Source organism: Tenrec ecaudatus, chromosome 6, assembly GCF_050624435.1.
Source record: "Tenrec ecaudatus isolate mTenEca1 chromosome 6, mTenEca1.hap1, whole genome shotgun sequence".
NCBI classification, from domain to species: Eukaryota; Metazoa; Chordata; class Mammalia; order Afrosoricida; family Tenrecidae; genus Tenrec; species Tenrec ecaudatus.
Genome location: NC_134535.1, coordinates 160,944,036 through 160,971,082, shown reverse-complemented (window position 1 = coordinate 160,971,082; position 27,047 = coordinate 160,944,036). Strand labels below are relative to the sequence as shown.

Below are 27,047 nucleotides of genomic sequence, written 5' to 3'. Positions count from 1 at the left end.
TCTTGATAACATGCCCAAAGTATATGAGGCAGTGTCTTTTCATCCTTGAGCCTAAGGAGCGTTCTAGCTGTACATCTTCCAAGTTGGGTTTGTTCATTCTTCTGGCAGTTTATGTATGTTTGATATTCTTCCTTATTCTTTGTCCAGCCGTTTTTTTGCTTATTGCATATGAACAGAATCAGACAATACATGGTGCTTTTGGGAGCTCCTTTCCTATACTCATAAAAAAAATTACAGTCTTGGTAACCCACAGAGTCTGATCTACCCTGCCCTGTCGTGTTTCTGTGAGTTGGCATTGAGTCCATGGCAGTGAGTTTGATTAGAATTTAGTGGAGGGAGTCCTGGTAGCGTATTGGTTACAAGTTGAGCTGCTAAACAAAAAGATCAACAGTTCAAAACCACCAGCTACTCTGTGGGATAAAGAGTTAAAGTCTAAAAAATCCACAGGGGCAGTTCTATAGATCCTGTCCTATAGGGTCGCTGTGTTAGAATTGACTCAATGGCAGTGTACGTTTGGCAGGATTTTTTTTTTAATGTGTCTAGGCAACCCTGGTGGCGCTGTCAGGTAAGTGTTGGACCGGTAACCTCAAAGCCAGTGGTTGACACCCACAGCCACTCTGGGAGAAAGATGAGAGTACCTGCTCCTGTAAATGTTTGCAACCTATGAAACTTTGTATAGGGTTAGTGAGACTCAGAATCCACTCGATGGCAGTGGGTGGATCTGTCTAAGGGCCATCTATTTTTACTATTTTTCAAAATTTTCCCAAATGCCCTTCTCTGTCACTGCCAAAGAAAATAATCTTGCAGTCACTTGAATGCTTAAGAGCTGGATCTGTTTATACTTATTCTGAAGTATGCCCTTTTGGGAACTGACTTTTATCAGGAAGGGGCTGGGCATTGATTCTCTCACTTGTTCCCACTGAACCCATGAAAATGTAAGATTCCCTGCTTAGCAAGTACCTTCAGTATAAAAAGAATTTTTAGCTTTACTTAACTTCTCTTGGTTTCTGCTTTCTATAAATTTTAACCTGGTGTGTCAATCTGGGTACTTTAGAGAAACAAATCCACAGAAACTCATGTATGAGAGTTTTTTATAAAGGTTAAGTGCACATCAAAGAAAACATCCCAACAGTGCTACCCAAACCCACAAGTCCAACATTAACCCATATGTCCGACACCAATCTGCAAAGTCCTCCTCCATCTCGCAAAACAGACCCAATGATGCTGACTGCAGGAGGAAAGCCGAGTCAGTGAATGTGTAAGCATCTCAGCGCTGGCAGGGGTCTTCACATGGTTGCTCCAGCACCCAGGGCTGCATCGGGGTAGGTCCATGTGGCTTCTCCTCAGGGATGTCTTGCAGGAAGTGAGCCTTGCCAGCTAAAGCAGGGAACTGGCTAAGGCAGCTGCACCCTGGCCCTACCATCCCAAAGCAAGAGACCCGAGAACTAGAAAGGTGAGGCTTACCTGAGCCATTTACCCCTCTGCCCGTCCATTAACCCCACATGTGTTTATTGGCCAGGTTGGCTCAATATAAACTAACTACCTCACCTGGTCATGTTTTCCTGTTTTACTCATCCGTATGGTAATAATTTCTTTTGTAAGAATTAATACCAGACCAGTTCCAAGGTGTTGGAGATTGACGATTCCCCAAATGTCCGACTCTTCCAAGATACCACTTTGCTCCATATTCCCCCAACTCCTCCCTAGGATACATTCTCTCACACCCATGGGTTCTGAAATTCACTGTAATGTTCCACAGAAACTCACAAAACTTGAGGAAATGTCTCACGTTCTGGTGGGTGTTGTTCAGTGCAAAATCTGAAGCACAGGCTGAGTGAGCCCAAAGCAGAGTCAAGAGCCAGAAGCCAAAAATGTACAAAAATCCTAAAGCAGGTCTTCTTGCATCTACCAAAGTTCGGTCAGGAAAATAGAGGTGTGGCTTTCCAGGTGAGGCTATGCGATTTGTGTAGAACTGTATGGTGACACCATAGCATCTCCAAGGCAAAGAAAGGGTGTGGCCTGCTGCCCACTTAGTACTAAGGATATCTTCCAGGACACAGTGTGGCCTGGTTCTCACCCAGGACTAAAGGAGGGTCCTAAAGATGCCCTCAAGGAAACAAAGGATGTGTCTGGGCCCATACCCTCCACCAAGGTCTCAGTTCCATCCCACTCCAGTACTGTGTGAAGTAGAGAATGCCCTCCAAAGTGCGACCATAGCCACAGGTGTATAAAGTCCAGATCTGTCATATATCACGTAAGGAGCCATGGCTGGGAGAGCCACATTAATTGACTTCTTCTTCTTTTCTAATTGACTTCTAAGATGTTCTTTTGTACTTTAATCAGATTGTTTTATTTCAGTTAGCTAGAGGATCCAAATAACATACTATACTGGAACTGAAACCCCACGTGTGCATGTTCTTGGGTATGTCTCTTGTACAAACTGTGAGCCTCTCTCCTTCTGTATAAGGAACACTGGTGGGTTGGTGTTTACACGTTGGGCTGCTAGCCATGAGGGCAGAAGTTTGACACTCCCTGCTGCTCCATGGGAGAAAGAAGGCCTTGTACTCTGGTAAAGTTCATCTCTGGAACCCCCAGGGGCCGTTCTCCCCTGTTCCATAGGGTCACTGTGAGTCAGAAGAGACTCGATAGCAGCGAGTGTGGTTTCGGTCCTGCCATAGAAAACTACAATCCATCCACATAATTTTGATTCCAGTATTCTTAGATTTAACCGTGCTGCCTTCTTTCTACCTCACTTATTTCTCTATATAATGGATTAATTGATTTTTCTCTATTGGCAATTTTTCATTTAGTAGCTTGCAGTTGTAAGATATTATTCTGTATGTCTAAGCTGCTACTCTTAAAGTTTTAACAAGTTCTACATATATCATTTTAATTGTATATATTTTACAGTCTTTTAGAGATATGTCTCATCCCGTCCCCTCTACCTCACACATTCATAGGTACTTTTACTCCTATTGCTTCTGATACTGTTACATTTGAAATTTTAGGACCATGAATAATTGAAATCATTTTTACCCTAGCAATCATTATTTAGGCATGTACTTTTCTTGTTGTTGCTTTTGTTGTTTTAACCCGCTACTATTTCTTGTTTCCCACTTTCTTATTGCATTCACTAACAGCATTGCTGGATAATAACCAATAAAAATCAAGCTTACTGCCACCAAGTCAAGTTCAACTCATAGCAACCCTATAGAGCAGGGGATGGGGTTTCCAAGACTACAGATCCGCCTCATCTTTCTCTTGAGGCAGCCACTGGTGGGTTTGAACTGCCAACATTTGCGTGCACATTTTTCCTTCAAAGAGGTTATATGGATGATAGATTTTATGGTTTCTTACCTATCTAATAAGTGAGTGCTGTCCTTCATATTTAAATAGTAATCTGGCTTTATATGGGATTTTAGGCTCCACGTTGTATTTCTTCAAGAAAAGATATTGATCATCTAGCCTCCTTTGCTTTATTCAAGAGCAGCTAACAGAAACCAGTGTCCTTCCTTCCCTGGAAGCCTCCTTTGCTACCAGTGAAAAGTTTGCACTACTCTGATTACCAGCTCAATTTTTGTCTTAAAAGTTTTTTGGTTTTTCTTTCAAGAAAGAAAAGCTTGTAGTTAGTTCAAGGATCATTTGCTGGCCCTTAGGAGCGTTTTCCAGTTCAGTCTGTTGGGGCACCACGCCCTGGCCCCAAAGTCCACTTTCAGCATTCCCTGGGGACCTTGCCACTCCATTCCCTTGCTGTTCCGCTGCACTCCACCAGTGATTTGCCTCGGTGTGGTGGGATCAGGTCAGGTGCAATTCCCACACTGTGTCTCCGGTGCTGTCCCCTGTATCGCCCTTAGTCACTGAGGGGAATCATGTCTCATAGTGGGGCCAGCCATGTTGTTCTCTCTGTGGACTGGCTGCTCTACTCAGGAACATCATCCTCACGGCCTGGTGGGCCAGGCTGTGTTCCACTCTCCTCCTCCCCCTTCATCTGCTCCCGTGTGCTCTGATCAGCTATGTCCATCTCCCGGAGCTGCAGAATCAATGTCGTCCTTTGAGACAAATTCTTCTCGGGGGAGTCTTAAAAGTTTTGTCATACAATTTCCAGCGTAGTTTCTATCACCAAGGTAATGTTTTCCAACTGCTAATCCTTCCTCTTTGTTTCTGACCTCCACATTCCAACATACCTTGATTGCCTACTTGTTCAATTTCACATTGCACAAGTTTAAGTAGAAATCTTCAATTCCTACATGTTATTTTAATTTTATATTTTTCTTCAATATCCTATTAACAGGTCTTCATTGTATGGTGATTAACCTGTCATTGATACCATTGAACTTACAGATAGATCTTATGTTCTTTTTGACAATGAGTATTAAATTTTAATGAAGCTTACTTGTTAAAAATATAAAAACTTGCTTTGTGTGAGGCATTCATATAAATTTAATGTAAAGTTTCAATGATTAGGGAAGATCGTCACTTCAGTTTTGGTAAAAGTTTTATTGTAGCCCTGGCCTAAAAATTGCTTTTCCCCTTCATGGTACTAAAAACGCATCTTTTTTTAACATTGGCAAATTGACGCTGTAAATGTATCACTGAGAGAACCGGTCACAGAGACAGGCGTGAGCACTTTGCTTTCCTACATGAATCCCTGCACTTACGATCCACAGCCCGAGCAGCAATGATTGTTTACTTATCCTTCTATTTATAATACAACTTTAAGTTTGCTTTGTATCTTCTCTAATTTCCATGGTGTCTGCATCTGTATTCCTGCAGTTTTTCACTTTGTTTTTTAACGACTGTACTTGTGTATTATCGAACTTCTAATATTATTTTGTACCTTCACTTGCATGTCATTCATGTCATCAATATTACAAATAATCTGAAAGGTTATTTTGAGATGTGAGAGAATGGAGTTTTACTTAGGGTACTTATTCAATATTAATTGAAGACCAGAAAGCAGAGGTATGCATATGGTATTGCCACTTCTGTCACCAGTAGTGCAGAATGGAAGTAATGTGTGATTACTAGAAAGAATGCCAGAGAAAGACTGCATCTTCCAATTGATACATCTTCCTTTTTAAGTGCCATATCTTAATTACCTGAGATGGTGAGGAAAGCACATTTCCTTCCTTACTCCCGCCACCGTAGGATAGAAAATGAGTTCCTTTATTTAAAAAATAAAAAAACATTTATGTATAAAACTTTCTGCCTTTTCCTCTAATAGCTACAGACAACCCTTGACTTACATAAAGTTTTTTGGGAAAGATTTACATAAGTAAGCTTTTAAATGAAATAGACTTAATAGCAAAAGATTATTTTATCAATGGTCACTGTTTCTGAATTTCCCTCATCAAAAAATATTTCTTATGAATACAATCAAAGCATTCACGTTTTAAAAGGTATTTTTCTAATTGTATGAGATGTTTACTTAACTCCAACCAAACTTATTACCAACAAGTCAACTCCAACTCATCACAACCCTATAGGACAAGGTAGAACTAACTGTCCCTGTGAGTTTCCAAGACTGTAACTCTTTACTGGAGTAGAAAGCCCCGTCTTTCTTCTGTGGAGCAGCTGGTGTTTTTAAACTGCTGTACTTGTGGTTAGCAGCCCAACACAAAATCAATACACCACCAAGGATCTTTACTTAGTAGGGGTAAAATGCATCCCTCCTATATAAAAATTAAACTATTTTTTTCTTATAGAAAAGGAAGCGAAGAGAGAAAGATGATGATGTGGTAAGCCTTAGCAGCCTTGATCTTAAGGTAAGACCTATTGCTCTATTAAAGACATTCAAAATATATAGATAGCATTTTACTTCCATACTATTAAGAATGTTGGTTTAGGATTTCCATTTTCATAAGTTCAAAATTGAACAATTCTGGCTCTTATAAATACCTTCCTTTTACTATTCTAGTTCTTTAAGAATGAGAAGAAAACTGCCTTTCATGCAATGTTAGACTATGACGAGTGATCCAAACTCAAAACGCTAAGAGAGACCAGACCTACACTGTGTACAAAATAAAGGCGACAGGGCAACGCAATGTGTACCTCAGACACCAACTCTAAATGTCTTCTCTGACTCCAAACTGCAAATGCCTGTCTTCTTCGGACCCTAAACATTTCATTAGTTCCAAGTTTCACACAGTTAAGGATACAGTCCTCCAGGCACCCATGTCTTCCCAAGATTTCAGATGCTGTTCTTAATGTCTTTGGGTGATACAAATGGTTTATACTCTGCTACTAACCAAAAAAATCAGTGGTTTGAATCACCCAAGTAGCACCTCAAAACAAGTAATCTGTTTCCTCAAGGTTACAAGCTGCAAGAATTTTGGTCAAATCTCTATTGTTTTTTATGAAGTTCCGTTCCTGGGCTCTCGTCCACAGGGGAACTAGCAAGCTCCAAACTGTGTCCAGAGATAAGCCTCACTCACCCATACATACACCCACAGCAGCAAACACTTAGGCCACAGATTTACTCAAGCATAGAGTCACTTCAAAAGAGATGAATTGGGTCCCTCTTGGGAGTTAGGATGGACCCATTAAGCATAGATCAGATCCACTTCACTCCAGAGGTGAAGCGTGCCCCCCCTGGAGAGTTGAGGTGAGGACGTTGTCTAAGGGGATGCTTCTAGTTTTGACATGGCACTCTCAAAGGTGAGCAGGTTGCCACTCTGCATATGGTTAAGCAGCTGTCTAATTGGTTACTTTGTTCGTTCTTGGGTCTCATATCATTTCTTTTTTTCTCTCAACAATATGTTTTGTTTGTTTTGAATCTTCTGATGCCTGTTACTTAATCCTGTCAATACTTCAAGATTGCACAGGCTGGGTGTGCCTCTTCCATGTTTTACTGAATTCTTTTTTTTTTTTTAATTTTATTAGGGGCTCATACACCTCCCATCACAATCCATACATACATCAATTGTGTAAAGCACATTTGTACATTTGTTGTCCTCATCATTCTCAAAACATTTGCTCTCCACCCAAGCCCCTGGCATCAGGTCCTCATTTTTTTCCCCTCCCTCCCCCTCCCCCCTTCCCTCATGAACCCCTGATAATTTATAAATTATTATTTTGTCATATCTTGCTCTGTCCCTTCCCCCACTTTTCTGTTGTATGTCCCCCAGGGAGGAGGTCACAACATATATGATTTCTTTTAAGTTTTATCTGGGCTGCTGCATTGGGTCAGCGTGTCTCAGCATTATCTTCAAGTACAGCCCTGTGCCAGTACTTGACTGGGACCTGGCTTCAAGGTTAAGGTGTTTACCAAGCCAGCTCCCACTGAGGCCTTTGTTTTTCACTTGTTCCACGGGTCCCTTTTTTTATCCCCTTGGCAAACAGGGCAGAAGTCCCTGTTCTGTCTCTGTCACTTTTGAAGTTGTCTGGCATTGGCAACTTGGGTGACTGCTACCCATTTTCATATTATTTGTTTATATGTAACTTACCTTGGGTTCTACAGATTAATAGTTTTGCCTTTGAGAATGAGTGTTACAGAGATTGCTGCTTTGTGCCTGACTCTCGTTGTTGCAAGTTGTTCTTTTACGTAAGATTAATAGTTTGTATCAGTGTATCTTTCCATGTATTTTAGCCAAAGGCTTTGCTTTATAACTTTTTTCCTTTTTCTCATTACTATTTTATATCTGTACTGTTGGCTAGATTAATAGAGCTATTTTTATTAGAATCAACAAATGCTGCATGGATGTTACTTAAACTATTATTTCTCAGGAAACTAATATGCGGCCTATGAAGTCTGCCGTAGATAAATGAACAAAGTCCTATTCTATGAATGGGTTTTGAGCTCAAATTATAAAACAGAAATCCTAATCTAAAGAAATAGTTTTTAGAGTGTGGCCCGACTTAATATTTATACTCAAGAGCGCTTACTAAAGATATGGGTGCTATAGCAAAGCATGGTGAAGATATCATCAGTTAGTGAGTGAGTGCCCAGCTGGCCATCTGAGGTTATAAACTAGTATGTACAGATGTCAGCACAGCAGCCTAAGTGTGATCAAAAGATGCTTCATAAAATCCATGATCAAAGGAGAGGATGTATTCCAGTTAAATTCTGGGTTCTAGGTTTGCAAAAGGCTACAGTTTAAAATAGTATCCCTAAGTCCAGTTGGAGTCACCATTTAGACTCAGCCTTCATTGGGTTCTGTCTTATCATTAACCAACAATGTGAAAAACTTTGCCCTCAGGCAGGGTATGTTGGAAAGTGGATTACTGCCATGCCTCTAAAACAGCGGTCTCAGCCTGTGAGTCACGACCCCTTTGGGGGTCAAAGGACCCTTTCACAGGAGTCACCAATTCATAACAGTAGCAAAATTACAGTGATAAAGTAGCAACGAAAATAATTTTCTGGTTGGGGAGTCACCATAACATGAGGCACTGTGTGAAAGGGTCGAGGCATTAGGAAGGTTGAGAACCACTGCTCTGAACAGTCCAGGGAAGGGCAGCCTCTTGATGGGTTGTCGTCTTGATGGAAATTGGGGTACTGTGGGCTGTGCAGTCATGAATCACACCCTTGGTTGGAAGGCCATGAACCACTCTTGTCATCTGTTCTAATCAGCAGAAGTGTATGTGTCCCGATTCTGGTCCCTCTCCTTTTGCGTGAGGAATTGATGAGCCACTCAGCATGGCTTTGGGATACTTTTGTTCTTCGTGCCCTAGCCAAGTGGCTGGTTTCTGTGACTCCTTGGGCACTAACTACTATAGCCTCCTGCTGATGGGCTCCCTCATCCCGATGATTAGTCTTTGTCCTTGTCTTGTTGAAAACTTAACGAAGCTGTCTCCATAAATTAAAACCTGAAAGCAAACCCTGGGCAACACAGTTCTATGCTGAAGCACATGGGGTCACCTGGAAGCATTTAACAGCAACAGGTTTGGGTTTGTTTTTTGTGTATTTAATTCTTAAATTGACCCCAAAACAAATGAGTTGGTGGCATGGACTCATTCAATGAAAGCTGTGTTGTTAACTGTATTATAACCACTGAAAAGAAGAATGATGGAATAATTGTAAATTACACGCAAAGAAAATTTATTTCTTCATCCATATGTCGACCTACAAAATCTATTTGCAGTGCTAGCAGATAACCATCTGCATTAAGAACAATTAACATCCATCCTGATGTTCTTGTTCTTGTTATTAACAGCCATCGAATTATTTCTGACTGATATCAACTCTGTGAACCTGAGCCGCCTTCTTTACTATTGTCATGGTGAGCTCATTGTCGCAGCCACTGGCCGTCCATCTGGAGGTACAGTCACTTCATATTGCCCTTGTAGCCACCATTCCTGTGATGCAGTACAATCCTGTACTCTGTGCCTGTGGCGCTAATCCCATATTGTAGGGAGTTTTCTGCTATGCGAACAGACAAGCTTAAAGTGGGATTAAATCCCCTGGCTTTAGTAGGAGGTGTGGACCAAGGCACATCCTTTGTTTCCTTGGGAATATGGTCTGCTGAAAGACAAAAAAAATCACACCTCCATCCAAGATTCCTTTGTGATTAAGAGCCATCTTGTATGCTGAGAAAAATTCCAGGGCCATCAGAAGAGTTTGCTAGGGATTTGTCTGAAGTGGTGGAGGTCAAGACCAGAGACTATAGGACAGAATAAAGGAGCCAGGCCGAGACCAGGGGTAGAGGTAAGGAAATCTTGAATAGAACATTGTGTGCAGCACCAAGATGAGGGGACCATGCGGGAGGCAAAGGCCAAGGGACCATGTGGCTGAAAGGCTGAGGAATGGATAAAGACTTAAGTCCTAGTTAAAGAGGGGTGTTGTTGTGGACCAATGATTGTATTCTTGTTTACTGATCCTGACTTGTGGTTGCCTATTAACTGACCTAATGATAATAATATTAATTTTGTCTATAATTTTGTGTGACCAGTGCAATAAATTATAGAAGCCGTCACAGAAATAGAGTGCTGTTGGGAAGAAAAAATTGTCAGAATAGGTTAAAAAAGAAAAAAGATGGCGGGTAAAGGCACATCTGATTTCTGCCTCGTAGCAATAGGGAAGCCAAAGGAGGTCGTATATGCCCTTGGTGCCGTTTATTCCACGTCTCATTCAGGGTCTTCCTCCGCTACTTTACCATGCATCGTGTCCTTCTCCAGGAACTGTCTGTCGTTGCATGTGTCCACAGTATGTGTGATGAAGTCTTGCTCGCTTCTAAGGGGAGCATTCCTGTTATGGTTCTTTTACGCCAGATGTGTTCCTTCTTCTGCCAGTCCATGGTATTTTCACCATTCTTTGCTGGCACCATAGTCATTTATAGAAGATCCTTACAAATGTAATTGCAAAGTTGAAAAATAGATTGACAATTACATTTCACAAAATTCCAGGTAGAGGGCAGCAGAGTTTAGATTTTGCTTACCTTTAGGCCGGAATACACTTGGTGGTAGTGTATTCACTACCTACTTTCCAGTTTGTTACTGCATTTTACAGATGATAGTAAATAAAAGCAAATCATATCTAGTTTAACAAGTAGTGATTCTTCTTCAGCTCTTAATTCATCTTAAAATTCTAGACAAAGCTTTTTCCATTGAAAGAAGAAAGTAGCCTTTTGTGTATATGGAGAGGAAGCAAATGCCTTTGTCTTACTTCTGTTTTAAGAAAGGCTGCCTTAAAATCCCCATTCAAAAGGAACAGAAACCATAACTGCACTTGCTCCTTGGAATCCAGTTTTCTGTTTGCTTTAATTAAAAAGTAGCTATCTTTTCCAAAACGGCACTGTTGATTTTAAATAACCCAATTATGTTTTTTGAAGTTTATAAATTCTAGATATTCTACACACAGAAAAGATACTCAATCAATCTGTATTTTTCAGAAAGCCATATAAACAAATCTGGCATTGAGTTGGTTCGGGGTCATAGCAATCCTGTAGGACAGGGAAGAACTGCCCCGGTGATTTTCTGAAATTGTAGCTCCTTACAGGAGTCCTGGCTTTCTCCCTTGGAGTGACTGATGGTTTCAAACCGCCGACCTTGCAGTTAGCAGCCCAGCTCAGAACACTATGCCACTCGGGCTTCTACCTTTGACTCACACTGGCCCTATAGAATGACAGAACTGCCCACTTGGATTTCTAAGACTCAATCTTTATGGGCGCAGACAGCCTCATCTTTCTCCCAAAGAGCCACTGATAGGCTCAAATCATTGCGCTTGCACTTAGCAGCTCAATGTGGAACCCGCTATTCTACCATAAGTAAATAGTTGCTATTGAAAACTAGTATAGGAGTCTCTGGTGGGTCGTGCAAATGATTAAGTTTTCAGCTCCTATCGGGAAGGTTGGTTGTTCAAATCCACCCAGAGGCACCTCAAAAGAAAGGTTTGACCATCTTCTTAACCATTTAAAACTCCACGGAGGTTTTTTTTTCCCTCTGACAATGATTTTGTATTTGCTTAGCTCCACATGGCTCTACTTTTTCTATACAGAGGCTGTATGGGTTAACACTTTTTGCTGAACCCATGTTCTCAGTTCTACCCTCAATTGAATCCATGGCAACTAGTATTAAAAATATCGGTAAAGCACGGTCATCAGTTGAAAACACTTTTTTTCCTAGAGCTTGAACAGTTGTTTTTGATTATTTATATTTTTCCTGGCTTGTTACAAGAAGCCTTTAACCTCTGAACTTTCTTTATGATTGCCTTCTCTTAAGTATTTGACAATAAGTTAGTGGCTGCAATGCTGGGACTCAAGGGACTTATATTTTAAACCTAACTCTGCTGCTAACTCACTAACATCTAACATTTTCTGAAAGGACTTTTATTAAACATTTAGTGTGTATCAGAACATATTACAGTTATGATTTTATCTGGAAAGAATGTTATAATAGGAGTTGAACAGGCCAGATTAAAATCTTTATTCAACCACTGATTAACATTGGGGTGTTTGTTTTTTTTTTCATGAACTTTTTGGAGCTCCATCATATGTATCACATAAGAAATAAGATAGCAAACATAAAGCTAAGCACAGACTAGAAAGCAAATATCCCTTTTACTTTTTTACCACCAGCCATCCCCAGAAAACTGAGGAGGTTGGGTTAATGATCTGAAAGGACCTTAACTGAACATTAACTCATTCTCTCAGGCCCATCACTTAGAATACTAATTGAATGTCCACGTGTCCATTGTTCCTTTTTTAGATACTGTCTCAAACCAAAAACTGACTGCCATTGAGTTGATTCTGACACACAGTGACCCTGTAGGACCAAGGCCGGGCATTTTTACAGGAGTAGAAAGCCTCATTGTTCTTGGTTCAAACTGCTGACTTTGTGATTAGCAGCCCAATGCATAATCCACCACACCTCCATAGCTCCTTAGTTACTCTCTATGGTTGTCCAGATTATGTTTAGGCCACAAACCTGAACGTTTAGAATAAACTACAATCGTAGTGTTGATGAGCTAGGATTGTAGTGACAAGGACTACTATCTTTAGCCCTTATAGGCATATTACCAAAAACCCCACTGCCACTTAATTCAAACTCACAGCAGTTTTACCTGTAATGATGTCCACCATTACCTCCCGTGCCCTCAGCTAACCGAAACAACAACGAGGGCTAGGGCCCATATTAACTGCACAGCAGCTTCTTTCCTAACTGCTGGTCCCTTATCCCTGTTTGAAACTCTGTGACCACAACGTTTTGGCTTTATTTGCACCATTTTTAACTGACGACGCTAACTTAACCAAACTACTAGGTTCCTCTCAGGCTGTGCCTATTAACTCTGAGAACTCAAGTGGATTGTTTTTCTTACCTATAAAATCAGGGAACTAGATCCCATGACCTACAAGGTGTTGCTACTTCAGTGCCGTATAGAAATGCCTTCTATACTCAACCACTCTTGGGGGGGGGTTGTTAATTAAAGGTTTTATTAGCGTTACCTTCCCAGGTGTTCAGAATGGAATGAGAGTAAAAGGGGGCAGGGCAATCTTGGGGGAGATTGGAAGACAGAGTAAAGGGAAACTAGCCGAAAGTAAGAAAGGGAGAGCTAGAGAGGAAGAGACAGAGGGACGTGTGGCCACACGAGAAGGTGAAGAAGGAGCACTCAACCACTCTTAAGGCCATCCGTATCACATATATTGCCCAGATGTGGCCGGGTAATGGGTGGTGAAACACAACCAATGTCCATTAAGTAAGATGCGGGGTGGGGGTGGGGGGTAGGAACAAACAACAAAAAGCTCAGAGCAGACTGCTGAATTACCATCTCCTTGTATGTGGAGCACATTGATGGCTACAGACGAGCAGTATTGGTCCTTCCTACAAGAAGTAACACGGCCCTACAGATCTTACATCATTAATACAGGTGAATGTTCTTATAGTCTGGTCCATTATTTCTACCGCTCTATTTGCTCTTCAACCCCTGCAGTTGACTGTGTTTATTCCTCAGCCTCCTGTGGTATAACCTTGCCCTTTCCCCTTGCTCAGACCTCTGGAAACATAGCACTTCTTTCAGAGCACAAAAACAGCACGCTACCGCTACTTTCTCCTGTCTTCCTAACCACGCTTAACCTCAAAGGCGTCCGGCCAGAAATGGATTCTCTTCCTCCACCTCTGTAGCTCGCTCTATGACTTGTTTGGGGGTAGTTATCTGTCCAAAAGGCAAAATACAGGCAGCTATCTTGTGTTTGTTATCTTTTCTTGTGGCCTGGTTTTATACAATGGTCTGAGCACTTTAGGATCAGATATAAAACATCTTTTTTTCTCTCATCGAACCATAGAATCCAGAATAGATTTCTCAAATCCTAATACATCCTAAAAAGAGAAATTAAATTGTTTTCACAAATTACTGGCAGCATATCATTCATAGTAATACATAGTTAAAATCTTACCCTTCAAAGTAGAATACGGTGCTGTGTATTAATTAAAGAAGAAAATCTGCTTTGTAGGGGACTTACCAAAGCAACAGAAATTGTATTGTTCTATAGAGAAAAGAATTTAGACTATCCAACTATATCCAGATTAATTAATTAAAACTAGAGAAAGCCTCTGCTATATATTTCTAAAAAATACTTCACCTTTTAATATTTTTGTAACATCTATTACACAGCACATTTTAAAAAAGACTTTTCTCTAAGTCTAAGAAGTACTGAACTCTACCCTGCAAAAGAACCCAGTTATACTTTGCTCATGACTCCATAGGAGATTTCCTTCACGAAGAGGGACCTGCAGTGTATTTCTGCTGCTGGGTTTTAAAGAAAAAACAGCAGGAGCCATTTTACAGCAACAGGCAAGTGTACAGTTGTGAACATGTTTGCAGTTATGTAACTAAAAGCCAGTCCCCTGGGTAATTATAATTCTGTGGTGTATACGGGTGTTTAGCTGTGAGTTCCTACTTTCTTACCTGAAGTTATCAAGTTGTGCATAATAAATAATTCTTGGGTCAAAGGGTTTTGCAGGAAAAATATGCCTGCGACTAAAACGCGACTAGATAAGTGGAACGAGCAATTAGCCCTCTTTTGCAGTGCTTTCTGGATCAGAAGGAAAGTTCCCGCCGTCCATGAACCTAGCGCCGTGTCCCCTGCTCCTCTGACTGCAGAAAGTCCAAACGTAGTGATACAGACCTTTCCCTTCCCCAGCGAAAACGGGGACGCCCAGGTGTGCCTCCGCTGTGGGTTAGCCGGTCACGCGGCCCGGCGCCCCGCCCCCGAGGCCCGGCGCCCCGCCCCCGCGGCCCGGCGCCCCGCCCCCGGAGCGTGAGGTCGGTGTGCTTGGGCTCGGGCCGCAGACGCGGTTAGCTGCAGCGCGGGCAGGAGACGGGCCGATGGGCGCCGGGGGTGGCTGAGCGCTCCGCAGTTTGAAAGCCGGGGTGCCGCCGCGAGCCGGCTCAGGGGCGGGCGCCGTGCGGGTCGCTTGCCAGCCTGAGGATCCCTGCTGAAGCATGGTGGCGCATGATGAGCTTGGAGGTCTCCTGCCGATTAAAAGGACGATTCGAGTCCTCGATGGTAACAATCAGTCCTTCCGAGAACAAGAGGTAAGACCAAGGGCACGCTTCAGCCACAGGGAATGGTTTCTGACTTTGGGACCTTTGAAGAGCTTTCACACAAAAGAAAGTTGACAGTGTCGTTTATAACGTTTGAGCTAGCACTGTAAGCTTGGTTTGGATCTTATCCCAGTCTGAAATGTGCTCAGAAACCCAGGCACTGCCCGGTGTTTAAGCAGATGGGTTTATAGTCTACCGTGAGTGAACGCAAACTTCCATATGAAAGAAAAACAGAGTTTCAACGTATCAACTACTCGGTTTGGTTAAGTTGGTCACTTGATTCTTATTAGAATTTAGATTGTGTGGGGTTTTCTTGGTTGTTTTTAAAATAGCTTTATATTAGTACCTCACAGACTCCTAGGAACTGCTTACGGGGTGAGATGGAAAATAAGAATCTCTTCTTTGAAAGTAAATGCTAGTGAACTGCGTACAACAAAGTGCTATCTGACCTGGTGTGAGTGCTCTCTTTCCTTTCCGCATCCACTAAGTTAGCATGTACTCCCACGTTTCAGAAAGAGCTGAAAGCCCAATGATAATAACTGGAATACTTTGTCTGGATTCATTGCAGTTTTTAAAAAATATTCATGAACATTTATCAAGATAAGTCTAATGCTGTTTACACAGTTTTATGTAATCTTTACAGTTGCTTTAGTGCTATATGATATATTAGTATTGTACTAAAATTTACATAAAAATGTATATATGTACTCTATCAATTACGTATGTTAGAAATGGTGTTCCTGGATTCAGTCAACCATACACCTCCTGTCTTGATTGTGGCCATGTTTTCATGGGTGTAGACCTACCTGTGCCTTATCTTAACCATACATTTTAAATATATGCAGTTTATTGTATATTAGTCATACCTCAGTAAACTTTATTAGACATGTACAACATACACTTTTGGGTAGTTAAAGTAGCTGCCGTAGTAGGAGGTAAGCTTTTATTTGGTGTGGTTTGGCTTTGGTTTTTGTTTTGCTTGTTTGTTTTTGCACTTGTATATGCTCCAGTTTTCTTGACTTGTTTATACAGGTATTAAGCAAGTTAAATACATGCTTATCAGTGTAGCTATGGCAGCTGATCATTTTCGTCTGGACAATCAGGATCAGGAGCCATTTGTTTTTGTCTGGTATCAGACATGGCCTGCTTCGGGCACACCTTTACCGGAAAGATGAAAACCGGGACGGTGGCAGGTTTTTAGAACTAGTAACACACAGCCTTGAAGAAATGACCTCATTTGAGTATTTTTATTTCTCTCCCTACTAAATAGGGAAGAAATCCTCTCATAGCTCTTTTTTTTTTACATCTTTTTAAAAATAACTTTCTATTTTCATCCTTCTTATTTCTTGTGAAATAGGAAAGAAGATTGTTTATTCCATAATCCAAATAAATAAATCTCGACACATACAGGAACGTTAAAAAGGTTCTTGGAACAACTCCATGTCTTTGAGTCCATTTTTCCACAAACTTTTTTAAAGTCTCTTTAGTGACATCATCCTTAGAAGGAAAACTGTTTTACAAAAATCTGAAAGCATTACAAGATTTTACAGGGATTTTAACTTTTTTTGTTGTTTATAGAATGCACAGGACTTCTGAACCTACTAGTAGATTGTGTAGCTAATTAATCGTTTAATCTGAAGGCAGATTTCATATAATAATGCCTAGTTAAACTAGATGGTCTGATTAAAAATTAACCTAAATTTATGTCATGGCTGTTGGGTTGACGTTTTTCCCTCCCAAGTAGACTTTAACCCTGGTGAAAGATTATCTTTTGTACCAAGTTTCTTGAGCATGTCTGTATTCTTTGTTTATTTCCAATAATATTAAGGTTGTATTTTAAGGAGCGGGCATAGTTTGAATATCCATAACACTGTGTCCAGGACTCCAACGGAACCTTTACTTTTGGGAGTGGTAGGAGCACATAGTGCTCCCTTATCACCTCAGATAGTGTGTCTGCATTGGGTGTGCACATGTGTGTAATTTCAGCTCTCTAAAAACGTCCTAGAAATGTGTTTTGTAGCAGTGCAAATATTTAGGTTCTAATAATTAAAGCAAGGTAGTTAAAATAGTTTAACGGGGCCTCTAAAGAAAAGATATTTTTGATGGAGTTCACATGGATCAAATCCAAACCTTTTTTCAAAAGGTACAACTTTTTAACCCAATATTATAGGCAACACATGTCTGTCTGATCTACACCTCCCTTTCACAAAAGTACTCTCCATGATATCCCCCCCCCCCCACATAGTATATGTATCCTGGAATTAGTAGTATGCTATGCTAGAACCCATATTTGGTATTATGCATGTACAATCCCATCACACTTTTTTAATTGTCAAGTTATTTTATCCATTAAAACTATTTAAAGTTTTGAAATATAAACGCTAAGTGTTTCTGTGGTTTCTGCCAAATAATTTTTCAACGTGCCCTTTAAGTCAAGTAGGAAAGGTGCTATTGGATGGCCAAAAGCATATTGAAAAACTGGCATGGTACTCCCCCATCGTATTACCTGATTTAATACCACAATTTCTTACTAAACAAGACATTTAAAACTAGATATACTCTTAAGAGCAACATATCTTTTCTAGAGAAGTGAGATATGAGTTTTTAAAGAACTCTGGAGAATATTTAACCATGGACTGCTTTGCATAATTTCTTGCTACCCTAAATAAACAGCATTAAGAAGTTCATATTAGTTTCTGAAAACACTCTAGTAAATATATTTGCATTTAATTGTCTAAATCCAAATTGTTTAGATTTAATGGTATCACATAATTTTGAGTTACCAAGAAATTAGTAATTATATAGTAACAGAAATGTAAACATGGGATTTTTTTTAATCTGTAATTTGATTTTATATAAAAGACCATTATTAAAATCTTTCATCTCAGCTAAACGGGTTTCTTCTTCCAAATTCACTGGGAGAAGCACCTCTCCAAAGGCGTAAATTGACATGAAATATTTTGTGATTTATTCAGAAGTCAGATAATGTTTTACTTTAAACAAGGAAGACCAGATTTCCTGACAACTGCTTAGTTTCTAGTTAATGTTGGCATATCTGACTTTGTGAGGTAAATATATCTCCATTCAAACAGAAGACTCTTTGTACTGTCTCTACTAAGTAGAAAGGAATGCCTCATGCTAGCCCTTCTGCACATGCATGTGTCACTTCAGCCTTGCACAGATGTATATTGTAAAGGCATCTACTCATGGCCGTGGTCACCATGTGTGAGTTTACTACATAACTTGAAGGTTTATTTTTCAGTTCATTCATGACTCCATATTCCATGTTTTATTTTGCAGTTAAATTTGGGGGGGATGGTTATCTAAAACCCTACCTCCTGAGGCCTTCACGGGTTCTGAGCTCACATTGATTATCTAGAACAGAATGTCTTTGTACTGTAGTAGTTCCGATTCCTTTCTAACCTAGAAGTGTGTGCAGAGTGGAATGCAAAGGTAATGAAGTGTAGCTTTTGAAAGCCTTCTGGTAGATTTACATATTTAGGAACTTTGACGAATCTAAACTTTGCCATTGGATATTTGAATAATGTTTCATTCTTTCCAAAGACTTCTCAACTCTTTCTACCATTTTATTCTTGTTCCTCTAAGGAAATTATTTGCACTCAATTTCTTCATCCTTAAGGACTAATATTAAACATTTGATCATGTATTACATTTAAAGTCAACTTTTATGAATTTCTCCATATCAAAGAATTTTTAGAAAAAAATGTTACTTCTATTGTATTTTCAATGGAAGTTTTATGTAGTTTTCAAATATACATAGCCTTCCAAATTCTCATCAAAATTTTTTCATTAAATATAAAGGCATGAAATAGATAAAGACAGCACTGTGTATACATTACAAGGGATACACTTATTTTATGATCTTAGGTTTTAACTTAAATTCTTAAGTTTTGAGACCCTGAAAAAAAAAGTGATGCTGCTCTACTGTTATTTTTAAAGCAATACATGTATAATAAAAATTTTTTATGAAGCTTTAAAAAGTTTGTGGAAAAATGGAATTAAAGGGTAGTGGAATTTTCCCACAGATTTTTAGAAGTCACCTTGCATTTTCCCTTTAAGTTAACAAATACATGAGAGATGATCAATATATTTATAGCTTTCATTGTTGAAGTAGTAAGTGGAACATTCCCTAAGAAAGAATGTTGGCAGTAAGTAACATTTACTATGTGCCAAGTACTATTCTGAGCCCTTTCAACATATGTAATTTTCACAACAATTTTATAAGGGACTGTTGAGCCCCTATTGTACAGAAGAGAAAACTGAGGCCCAGGGAACCACCTAACAAGGGCTACAACCAGGACTTACATCCAGGCAGTCTGATTCCAGAACCATTTTGTACTCTTAACCACTATATTATGCCCTAATTAATATAGTCTGCCTATGCTTGAATACCTTCCATTGGCAGAGACCTCCTGCTTGCACAATTGACTCATTTGAATGTCAAGCATCTTTATTCTCTAACCCTGGCGCCTTCAAACTACAGCCCGCGGGCCACAGGTGGCCCGCAGAGGGCATTTATCCGGCCCGCCAGGTGTTTTTGCCCCATTTGCTTTTTTCTAAATAAGATATGTGCAGTGTGCATAGGAATTTGTACATAGTTCTTTTTATTTTTTATAGTCTGGCCCTCCAATGGGTCCGAGGGACAGTGAACTGGCCCCCTGTTTAAAAAGTTTGAGGACCTCTGTTCAGTAACCTAACGTATTTGAAATTGAAATGCTATGAAGTCTAGATTTTGCTTTGGAATATTCCAGTAGCGGCAGAGAGGAAACAAATTGTACTGAAAACTGAAGCTGAATGCTGGGTGCATGGGATTCTCTAATGCTGTTGTCTCTTTTTGTGGGGTAGAATTTATTTGTAATTGTTCTTTATATGTGAAACTAGAACCTATGGTTTTAGAATCAAATTTATTTTATTTAACTTTTTTCCTAATGGTAGTATTTGTTGCAGTCTCAAAATACTAGTCAAATATTTGGTCTTTCTTTTCTAGTTAGTTTGTTTTGTTTTTAATAAACCACTGCTTCTCCATTGAAAACAGTTCCTCTGAACTATTTTAACAAGAACAACATCCATCTTCAGAGTTCCGTGTTTCTCTGTTATATAATGTGCAAATATTGTTCTGTGAGAGCGCTTACCTTTGTCCCAACTTGTTTGAAATCGTTGAGCCTATGCATACATTCAGTATAACCTGTTTTTGTTTTTACAGGAGCCAAGCAATAAAAGAGTCCGATCTCTATCTCGGGTCTCATCCTTGGCAAACTTAATCTCTCCTGTAAGAAATGGAGCAGTCAGGCGCTTTGGTCAAACAATACAGGTAAAAAATGGCGGAGGCTAATGTGAGGAGAGGGGATCTTTTTATAGAAACCTAAACTTGGTGCTCTCCTTGAGCTGTACAAACAGATTTGAACTGTTTTACTTAAATGTGCTTTGCTTGGTGGAATATACTGGTAAAGGTATATTTGTCACTAAAACATTTGTCTAACTTGCAGCTTTTATTAGAGGAGAGACTTGAATAGTGTTTATACCCCACGAGTCATTCTGACTGCAAAGTGCTGTAGAATTATTCATTGGAACTTGAATAAATGAGTTTTCATTCATTGAGAAATTCTCAGAAGTAAGAAAAATTAACCCTCCAAATCTTATTTTCTCTTTTAAAGTCATTTACACTTCGTGGTGACAGCAGATCCCCGGCTTCTGCCCAAAAGTCATTCAGCAGGTCAACAGTCCCAACACCCACCAAAAGGAGAAACAGTGTCCTGTGGTCCGAGATGCTAGACGTCAACATGAAGGAGTCTTTAACTACCAAAGAAATCAAGCGCCAGGAGGTAGGCTTGCATTTATTATCGAGGCTACAGCTCTGAGGGCAGCGCTTCTCAACCTGTGGGTCACGACCCCTTTGGGGATCAAAGGACCCTTTCACAGGGACCGCCCGATTCATAACAGTAGCACAATGACAGTGATAACGTGGCAAGGAAAACAATGTTATGGTGGGGGGGTCACCACCACATGAGGAACTGTATGAAAGGGTCGTGGCATGAGGAAGGTTGAGAACCACTGTCTTAGGGAATACTAAAAAAAAAAAACGTATATGGGCAATGGGGCTTATACTTTCTAAACTTATCTTTTGCTAGAAGGGCAACAAACTAATAGCTTTGGCAACGTCAGCCTGCGTTTTTTATAGCTGAGCATAACACAGGCTGGGCATCACTTTGCAATTGGTGGTCATCCAATTAAACAACCCTCCTAGGTGAAATTATAAACCACTGAGGCACTTCAGGGAAGACGCTGTTTAAAACATCGGCTAAATAATGTAAATATCACTTGTATATAATTTTCTTTTTTTAAGGCGGAAATTACTTATGATGTTTGGTGTTTGTTTGTTTGTTTAAGGCAATATATGAAATGTCCCGAGGTGAACAGGATTTAATCGAGGATCTCAAACTTGCAAGAAAGGTCAGTGAATACCTTGCTTCCTGTGCGCTCTGTTGTCAGTTGCCGTTGCGTCCGCTCCGGCTCTGAGCGGCACTGTCTGCAGCGTGCAGGGTGGAGCTGTGCCAGGACGCCGCCCGCCCGGCCGAGAGCGTGCGTTGCGCGTCAGATCGCCAGACCTGTCTTCCGAGGTTCCTCTGCGTGGGAACCTCTGCATGTGCCCTAGTTATTTCATTTCATTTTGTAACTTCAAAGGGCTATTTTGCTTAAATGGAAGACTAGAAGATAACTATTGATGAGTTCCTTTTTTGTTTTAAGAGGAAGTGTTGATTGTTCATAAGATTCTGTTTGAGGATTAACATATACTTATTTCTTTGATGTGGCAAACAGATTCCACGCTAGCTTTTATAGAGTTAGTCATGTTTGTATCAAAGTATAGTTCAGCTAGCATGTTTTATTTGCTTGATCTTTTGGTGTGACGCCTTTTCCCCCTCTGACAGGCCTACCATGACCCCATGTTAAAGCTGTCGATTATGTCAGAAGAGGAACTCACACATATATTTGGTGATTTGGACGCTTACATACCTCTGCATGAAGGTTAGATAATGCTAATTAATTTTCATTGGGTGGGGGGGGCGGGGTGTCTCAATCAGAATTACATAATTTTAAATCCTAAATGTCTACTTTAGTGCTGAGTTGTTTTGAAATAAACCCATTATTTGGTATTTCTGCCTTTTCATCATTCAGATTTGTTGGCAAGAATAGGAGAAGCAACCAAGCCCGATGGGACAGTGGAACAGATTGGTCACGTCCTTGTGAACTGGGTATGTCTGAGTTGTTTGCTTCGGGGCGCTACTTGCTGATGCCCTCCTTGCAGGTGGTGATGGGTATCAGAGCATGGGGTTCGACAAGCACGCCCTCCATTGAAATGCAGCATTATTACACAGGTTTAACAGTTACAGACTCTAGTCAAAGCAAAACAAAGCTTTAGCTTCTGGGTGGTAGTGATTTATTTGTTTTACATGAATCTCCTTGAGCAGAAATCCGTCTTATATGCCACTGATTGTTTAACTCTTTCGATTGACCTTGAAGGACCAGGGGCTAGGCCTTGAGCTAATGGTAGTTACCATTTTGTGAGAGGCCAGGACAGGGAAATAAACCGTCTGAGGGAGCAATGGTTTTGATAGAGGAAGAATATTTTCAGTGCATTGGGAATTCCGGGGATGAGTCCGTATCTAAACTGAGATAGCAGAAGTAGGAGTCAGGAGTCTTTAGTGGAATAAATTGGAAAAAGGTGTTTTGGGTTGGCCCAGAGTACTCTCCCCCTCCCATAATCGCGTGCATGAGCATTTCCAGGGCTGACTGTAATATTATCAGGGTCAGTTGTGGATTTTTTGTTTCACAGTTACAGGTTTATTAATGGGAATTCATCTTTTTTCCCTCTAATTTCCCTACAGTTGCCAGGCTTGAATGCCTACAAAGTCTACTGTAGCCACCAGCTCGCAGCGAAAGCCCTCCTCGACCAAAAGAAACAAGATCCGCGAGTCCAAGACTTTCTCCAGCGATGTCTTGAGTCTCCTTTCAGTCGGAAACTAGATCTCTGGAGCTTCTTAGATATTCCTCGAAGTCGCCTGGTCAAATACCCTCTACTGATCAAAGAAATTCTTAGACATACTCCCAAAGACCACCCTGATGTTCAGCTTCTGGAAGAAGCTGTAAGTTTTTTCAAGTTTGTGCAATAGATTGTCTCAGAAAAGTATAAAATGGTGTTATCAATCATGTACATGGATTTGGCATAGTGAAGATTTGGGGGAGGTGGTTTTAAATACCCATTGCATTGGTGCACTAAGCAGTAAGAAGATGCAGTTGTGTTGCTTTTTAGCACATTTTTTATATTTCTATCGAGAGAGTGAGTCTTCATCTGATCTCTTCACTAGCTAGATGTGTTGTGACCTTGGGCAGATCACCTGACCCTGGTGGGGTTGTCTCTTCTGTGTGGTGAACTTTCTGAATTTACTGATATCTAGAGTTCCTTCGAGCTTTAAAATTCTATCATTTGAATGTGGAGGTTTTGACCCTGTTAGGGGAGGTGCCGTATAAGTCAGCATACTAAAGTTACACCATCCGTTTGGACAATTTTTAGGTACTGATAATCCAAGGAGTTCTCTCTGACATCAACTTGAAGAAGGGTGAATCAGAATGCCAGTATTACCTTGACAAACTGGAATACCTGGATGAAAAGCAGAAGGACCCTAGAATTGAAGCGAGCAAAGTCTTGCTTTGCCATGGGGCGCTGAAGAATAAGCATGGACATGTGAGTACACTGAACACAGTGTGCAGTGAGCTGTTACTCTCCTTCCCACTCTGCTTAGTTTCCTTCATACATTCTGAAGGAAGCTTATCAAATAATCACATAGTGAAAGAAGGTTACAGGGTTGGTTTGTTTCGGATTGTCTTTGATAAGGTAAACATTTTGTTTCTATAGTTACAGAATAAATAAGATGATAAATGTGTCAGTGGAGACCCAATAGTACTTTACTTTTTAGCTTTGAAGCATAAATCAACTTGTTTGGCTAGAATTCCCTTTCTAAATAAATCATTAATTCCATAATACTTAATGGAAAAGAATATCTTTTGAAAAATTTACTTTCCGAATGACAGAAGTCGTTTTTAAGCACGATTAAACACATTGCTAAAGCAGATTGCATGACTGCAGATTGGCTTTAAAATATTTGAATTGCAGAGTGCCTGCTGGAACTGAAGCACAGCCGTGGAGTGGTATTTGGATGCCTTATGAGCTCTTCTCAAGCTTGATTTATGTGGCTTGGGTTTATTTTGGAAATGTTGAAATCTGACCTCTGATTTCTATCATTGTGCTTAATTGAAATTTTATAAAGGCTTAAATTTGTGTGGAACAAAATAGAGCCGTTAACATTTTTACCAATTTGCATTTTCTGATCCCTACTTTGTTAGAAAACTGTGGCATACGATACTGGTGTTTCCAGGCATGTCGCTCCTTATAGTCAGGCCTTTGTAATGTGTGGTGTTTGCTTAGCTGATGCTTCATCTAATATTACACACCAGTTTAAAGAAAGACTGTCTAGAGTCTGAGATTAGGAAAACTTTCAAGGAGAGAGCAGGCATCGCCTTGAAATCGCCATCTTTATGAGGTTATTTATACAAGAGATATTAAATTCGATGAAAGCAATCATAATCACAACTTAATTTAATAATCTAAGTGTTATGTGAGATGCTGCATATTGACGAGCTTGGTGTCTCTGTGTTCCAGAAGCTGTACATTTTCCTGTTTCAAGACATCTTGGTTTTGACTCGGCCTGTTACGAGGAATGAGCGCCACTCTTACCAGGTTTACCGGCAGCCGATCCCTGTGCAGGAGCTGGTGCTGGAAGACCTGCAGGATGGAGATGTGAGGATGGGCGGGTCCTTCCGAGGGGCTTTCAGCAACTCAGATAAAGGTAAAAATGAAGGCTTCGAATGGTTTTAAGTAAGTCTCAGCTCAGAGCCAAAATGGATTTCATTTCAACCTGGAAGAAATCTGTGGCTTAAAAATAATAACGTTTGACATGAAAAGGGGCGTGGGGAGGACAGGGGCTATGGGATGTTCATCTCTGCATGCATGACCAAACGTGCTCATCAGGTGGTCACGTACATCATCCCTCTGACACCAGAAGCTGTAGCTGATAAGTAACCACGCCCCTGTAGCACTTCCTGACTTTCTGTCTTGTTCCATTTCTATGATTCTAGCTAAAAATATCTTCCGAGTTCGCTCCCAAGACCCCGCTCCAGGCCAGTCTCATACCCTCCAAGCCAACGACGTGTTCCACAAGCAGCAGTGGTTCAACTGCATCCGAGCAGCCATGGCCCCCTTCCAGGAGGCCGCCAGCCCCACGGAGCTCACGGGTTTGCCCGAGCTCAGCGAAGCGTGTGAGAACAGCCTGGCCACCTCCAACGTGCAGGCTCAGAGAAGGGCCTCAGCAGTGTCCACTGCCCTCCAAGCAGCCGTGGATGAGAACGCTCCCGAATGTGGGCGTCGGGTGCAGACAGCCGAGGAGAGCAAGAGTGCAAAAGCAAACCGGACGCAGGCTGGCTTCCGGAAAGCCAGGGACAGGGCCCAGTTAAGTGGCAAACGGAAAGAGACTTTGGTGTAAAGAAAACTGTGCATTCACTGATGGGGACGCTGTTTATTTATAAATGTGTACAGTTGTTTGTTGTTGTTGGTTTTGTTTTTCTTGTAATGTGAGTGTGGAAGTGTTGAAGGGGTCACTTGGTACCTGATTTAATACTTTCATTGTTTTTTGTTATCGTTCTTTTTTTAATGGCAGCTAAAATTACAGTTTTTTAAGAATATAATTTTCTTGGTTTCTTTAGCACATGAAGGCCTGGTATCTTTGGTCAAAAGAAACATGCATAAAATGGGTTTTTTTCCTATTCTGGGTTCATCACGACTTTGCAATACCATTCAATTGTGCTATTTATACTATTTGACCAAAATTAGAATTTTTTCAAGTACTGGAATTTTGCCAGTGTCTCTCTGAGAAACCTTGCATCTAAAATTTACACGGAATATATATATTTTGCAGTATTTCAAAATTTATACTGAGATGTAACTTCCTTGGAAAACAAACCATAAAACCCTTATAGGTTTTCAATTTTATCAACTGGAATGCTTTCTATGAGTTTGTTTTCTCACTGCACATTCCTCGTTTTTCATTCATTTAACCTGCCGAGTATTTAATTTTTTTTATTATAAAGTAGCTTTTAGTTATTTGCTTTTATTTTTTTACTTGATGTCCTTTCAAATCGACATGTTCTTAAAGTATTTTTCTTCGATTTAAAATGTGTGTGTACGTGTGCGTGTATATATACATACATATATATATTTTTAAATCATATTAACTTTACCAAGTGAAACCAAGCCATACTGTTTTTGAGCCAATTAAGAAAATCACAGTGATTAAAGTGTAGCATTTTGGGGTGGTGAAAGCAGATGAAATGACTTAGTATATTCTTGACTACTGAACGAAAACCATTTTAAGAACTGAGTTGAAAGTCGTAGCATGGGCTGAAAAGCAAGAAGGAAAACAGGATGATTGGTAATAGGTTTTTGTGTTTTGTTTTGTTTTAAAAGAGGGGAAAAGAGAGTAGTTTTGTGTTAACGTAGAATGTCTGGTTGTGCCAGAATGTGAACGATAGTAAAGCTCAACTTGAGGGGAGGTAGTAAGTTGTAGAAGGTTTGAGGGGAAGTGAACTTGATTTGCCTTGGTTTTCAAGACCAGCAAATACTGTGTATGGACAGAAGCGATGAGGTGTTTTGAAATCTTTACAGAGTAGATCAGTGGTGGTGGACTTATTCACAGGATAGTGAAAAAGGCTGGTGAACCTCTTCACTGCAGAATGCTATCTGACTGATAATACTTTGTATTAAAAAAGGAGGGAGAATCATAATCTTTAAAAAGGGGTAAACAGGGTGGACCCCAAACCCTGTGTCATGGCAGGTTTATAATGCCAATCAGTAAATGTTGACTATTCAAGTAAATGTTGACTATTATGTGAAATATATTTGGCCAGTGAAAATGAAAATTGGAAACGATTGTAAATAGAT

At 40.3% G+C, this 27,047-nt stretch overlaps 1 protein-coding gene across 2 annotated transcripts in view; it reads left to right on the top strand.

Annotated features, from left to right (window-relative positions):
- NET1 (neuroepithelial cell transforming 1) overlaps nucleotides 1-26,715 on the top strand; it is a 46,856-nt gene extending 20,141 nt beyond the window's left edge. The window contains exons 3-12 of one of the 2 annotated variants that reach the window (XM_075552434.1): nucleotides 5,706-5,765; nucleotides 20,202-20,309; nucleotides 20,653-20,820; nucleotides 21,386-21,448; nucleotides 21,925-22,021; nucleotides 22,172-22,248; nucleotides 22,882-23,139; nucleotides 23,568-23,738; nucleotides 24,714-24,900; nucleotides 25,190-26,715. In XM_075552434.1, the coding sequence (XP_075408549.1) occupies nucleotides 5,706-5,765; nucleotides 20,202-20,309; nucleotides 20,653-20,820; nucleotides 21,386-21,448; nucleotides 21,925-22,021; nucleotides 22,172-22,248; nucleotides 22,882-23,139; nucleotides 23,568-23,738; nucleotides 24,714-24,900; nucleotides 25,190-25,593 (1,593 nt within the window). In that variant the 3' untranslated portion in view covers nucleotides 25,594-26,715. Of the gene's footprint in view, nucleotides 1-5,705; nucleotides 5,766-14,725; nucleotides 14,969-20,201; nucleotides 20,310-20,652; nucleotides 20,821-21,385; nucleotides 21,449-21,924; nucleotides 22,022-22,171; nucleotides 22,249-22,881; nucleotides 23,140-23,567; nucleotides 23,739-24,713; nucleotides 24,901-25,189 lie in introns of those variants that run through there. The other variant, XM_075552435.1, reaches the window with a different exon arrangement.
- Nucleotides 26,716-27,047: the final 332 nt, after the last annotated feature.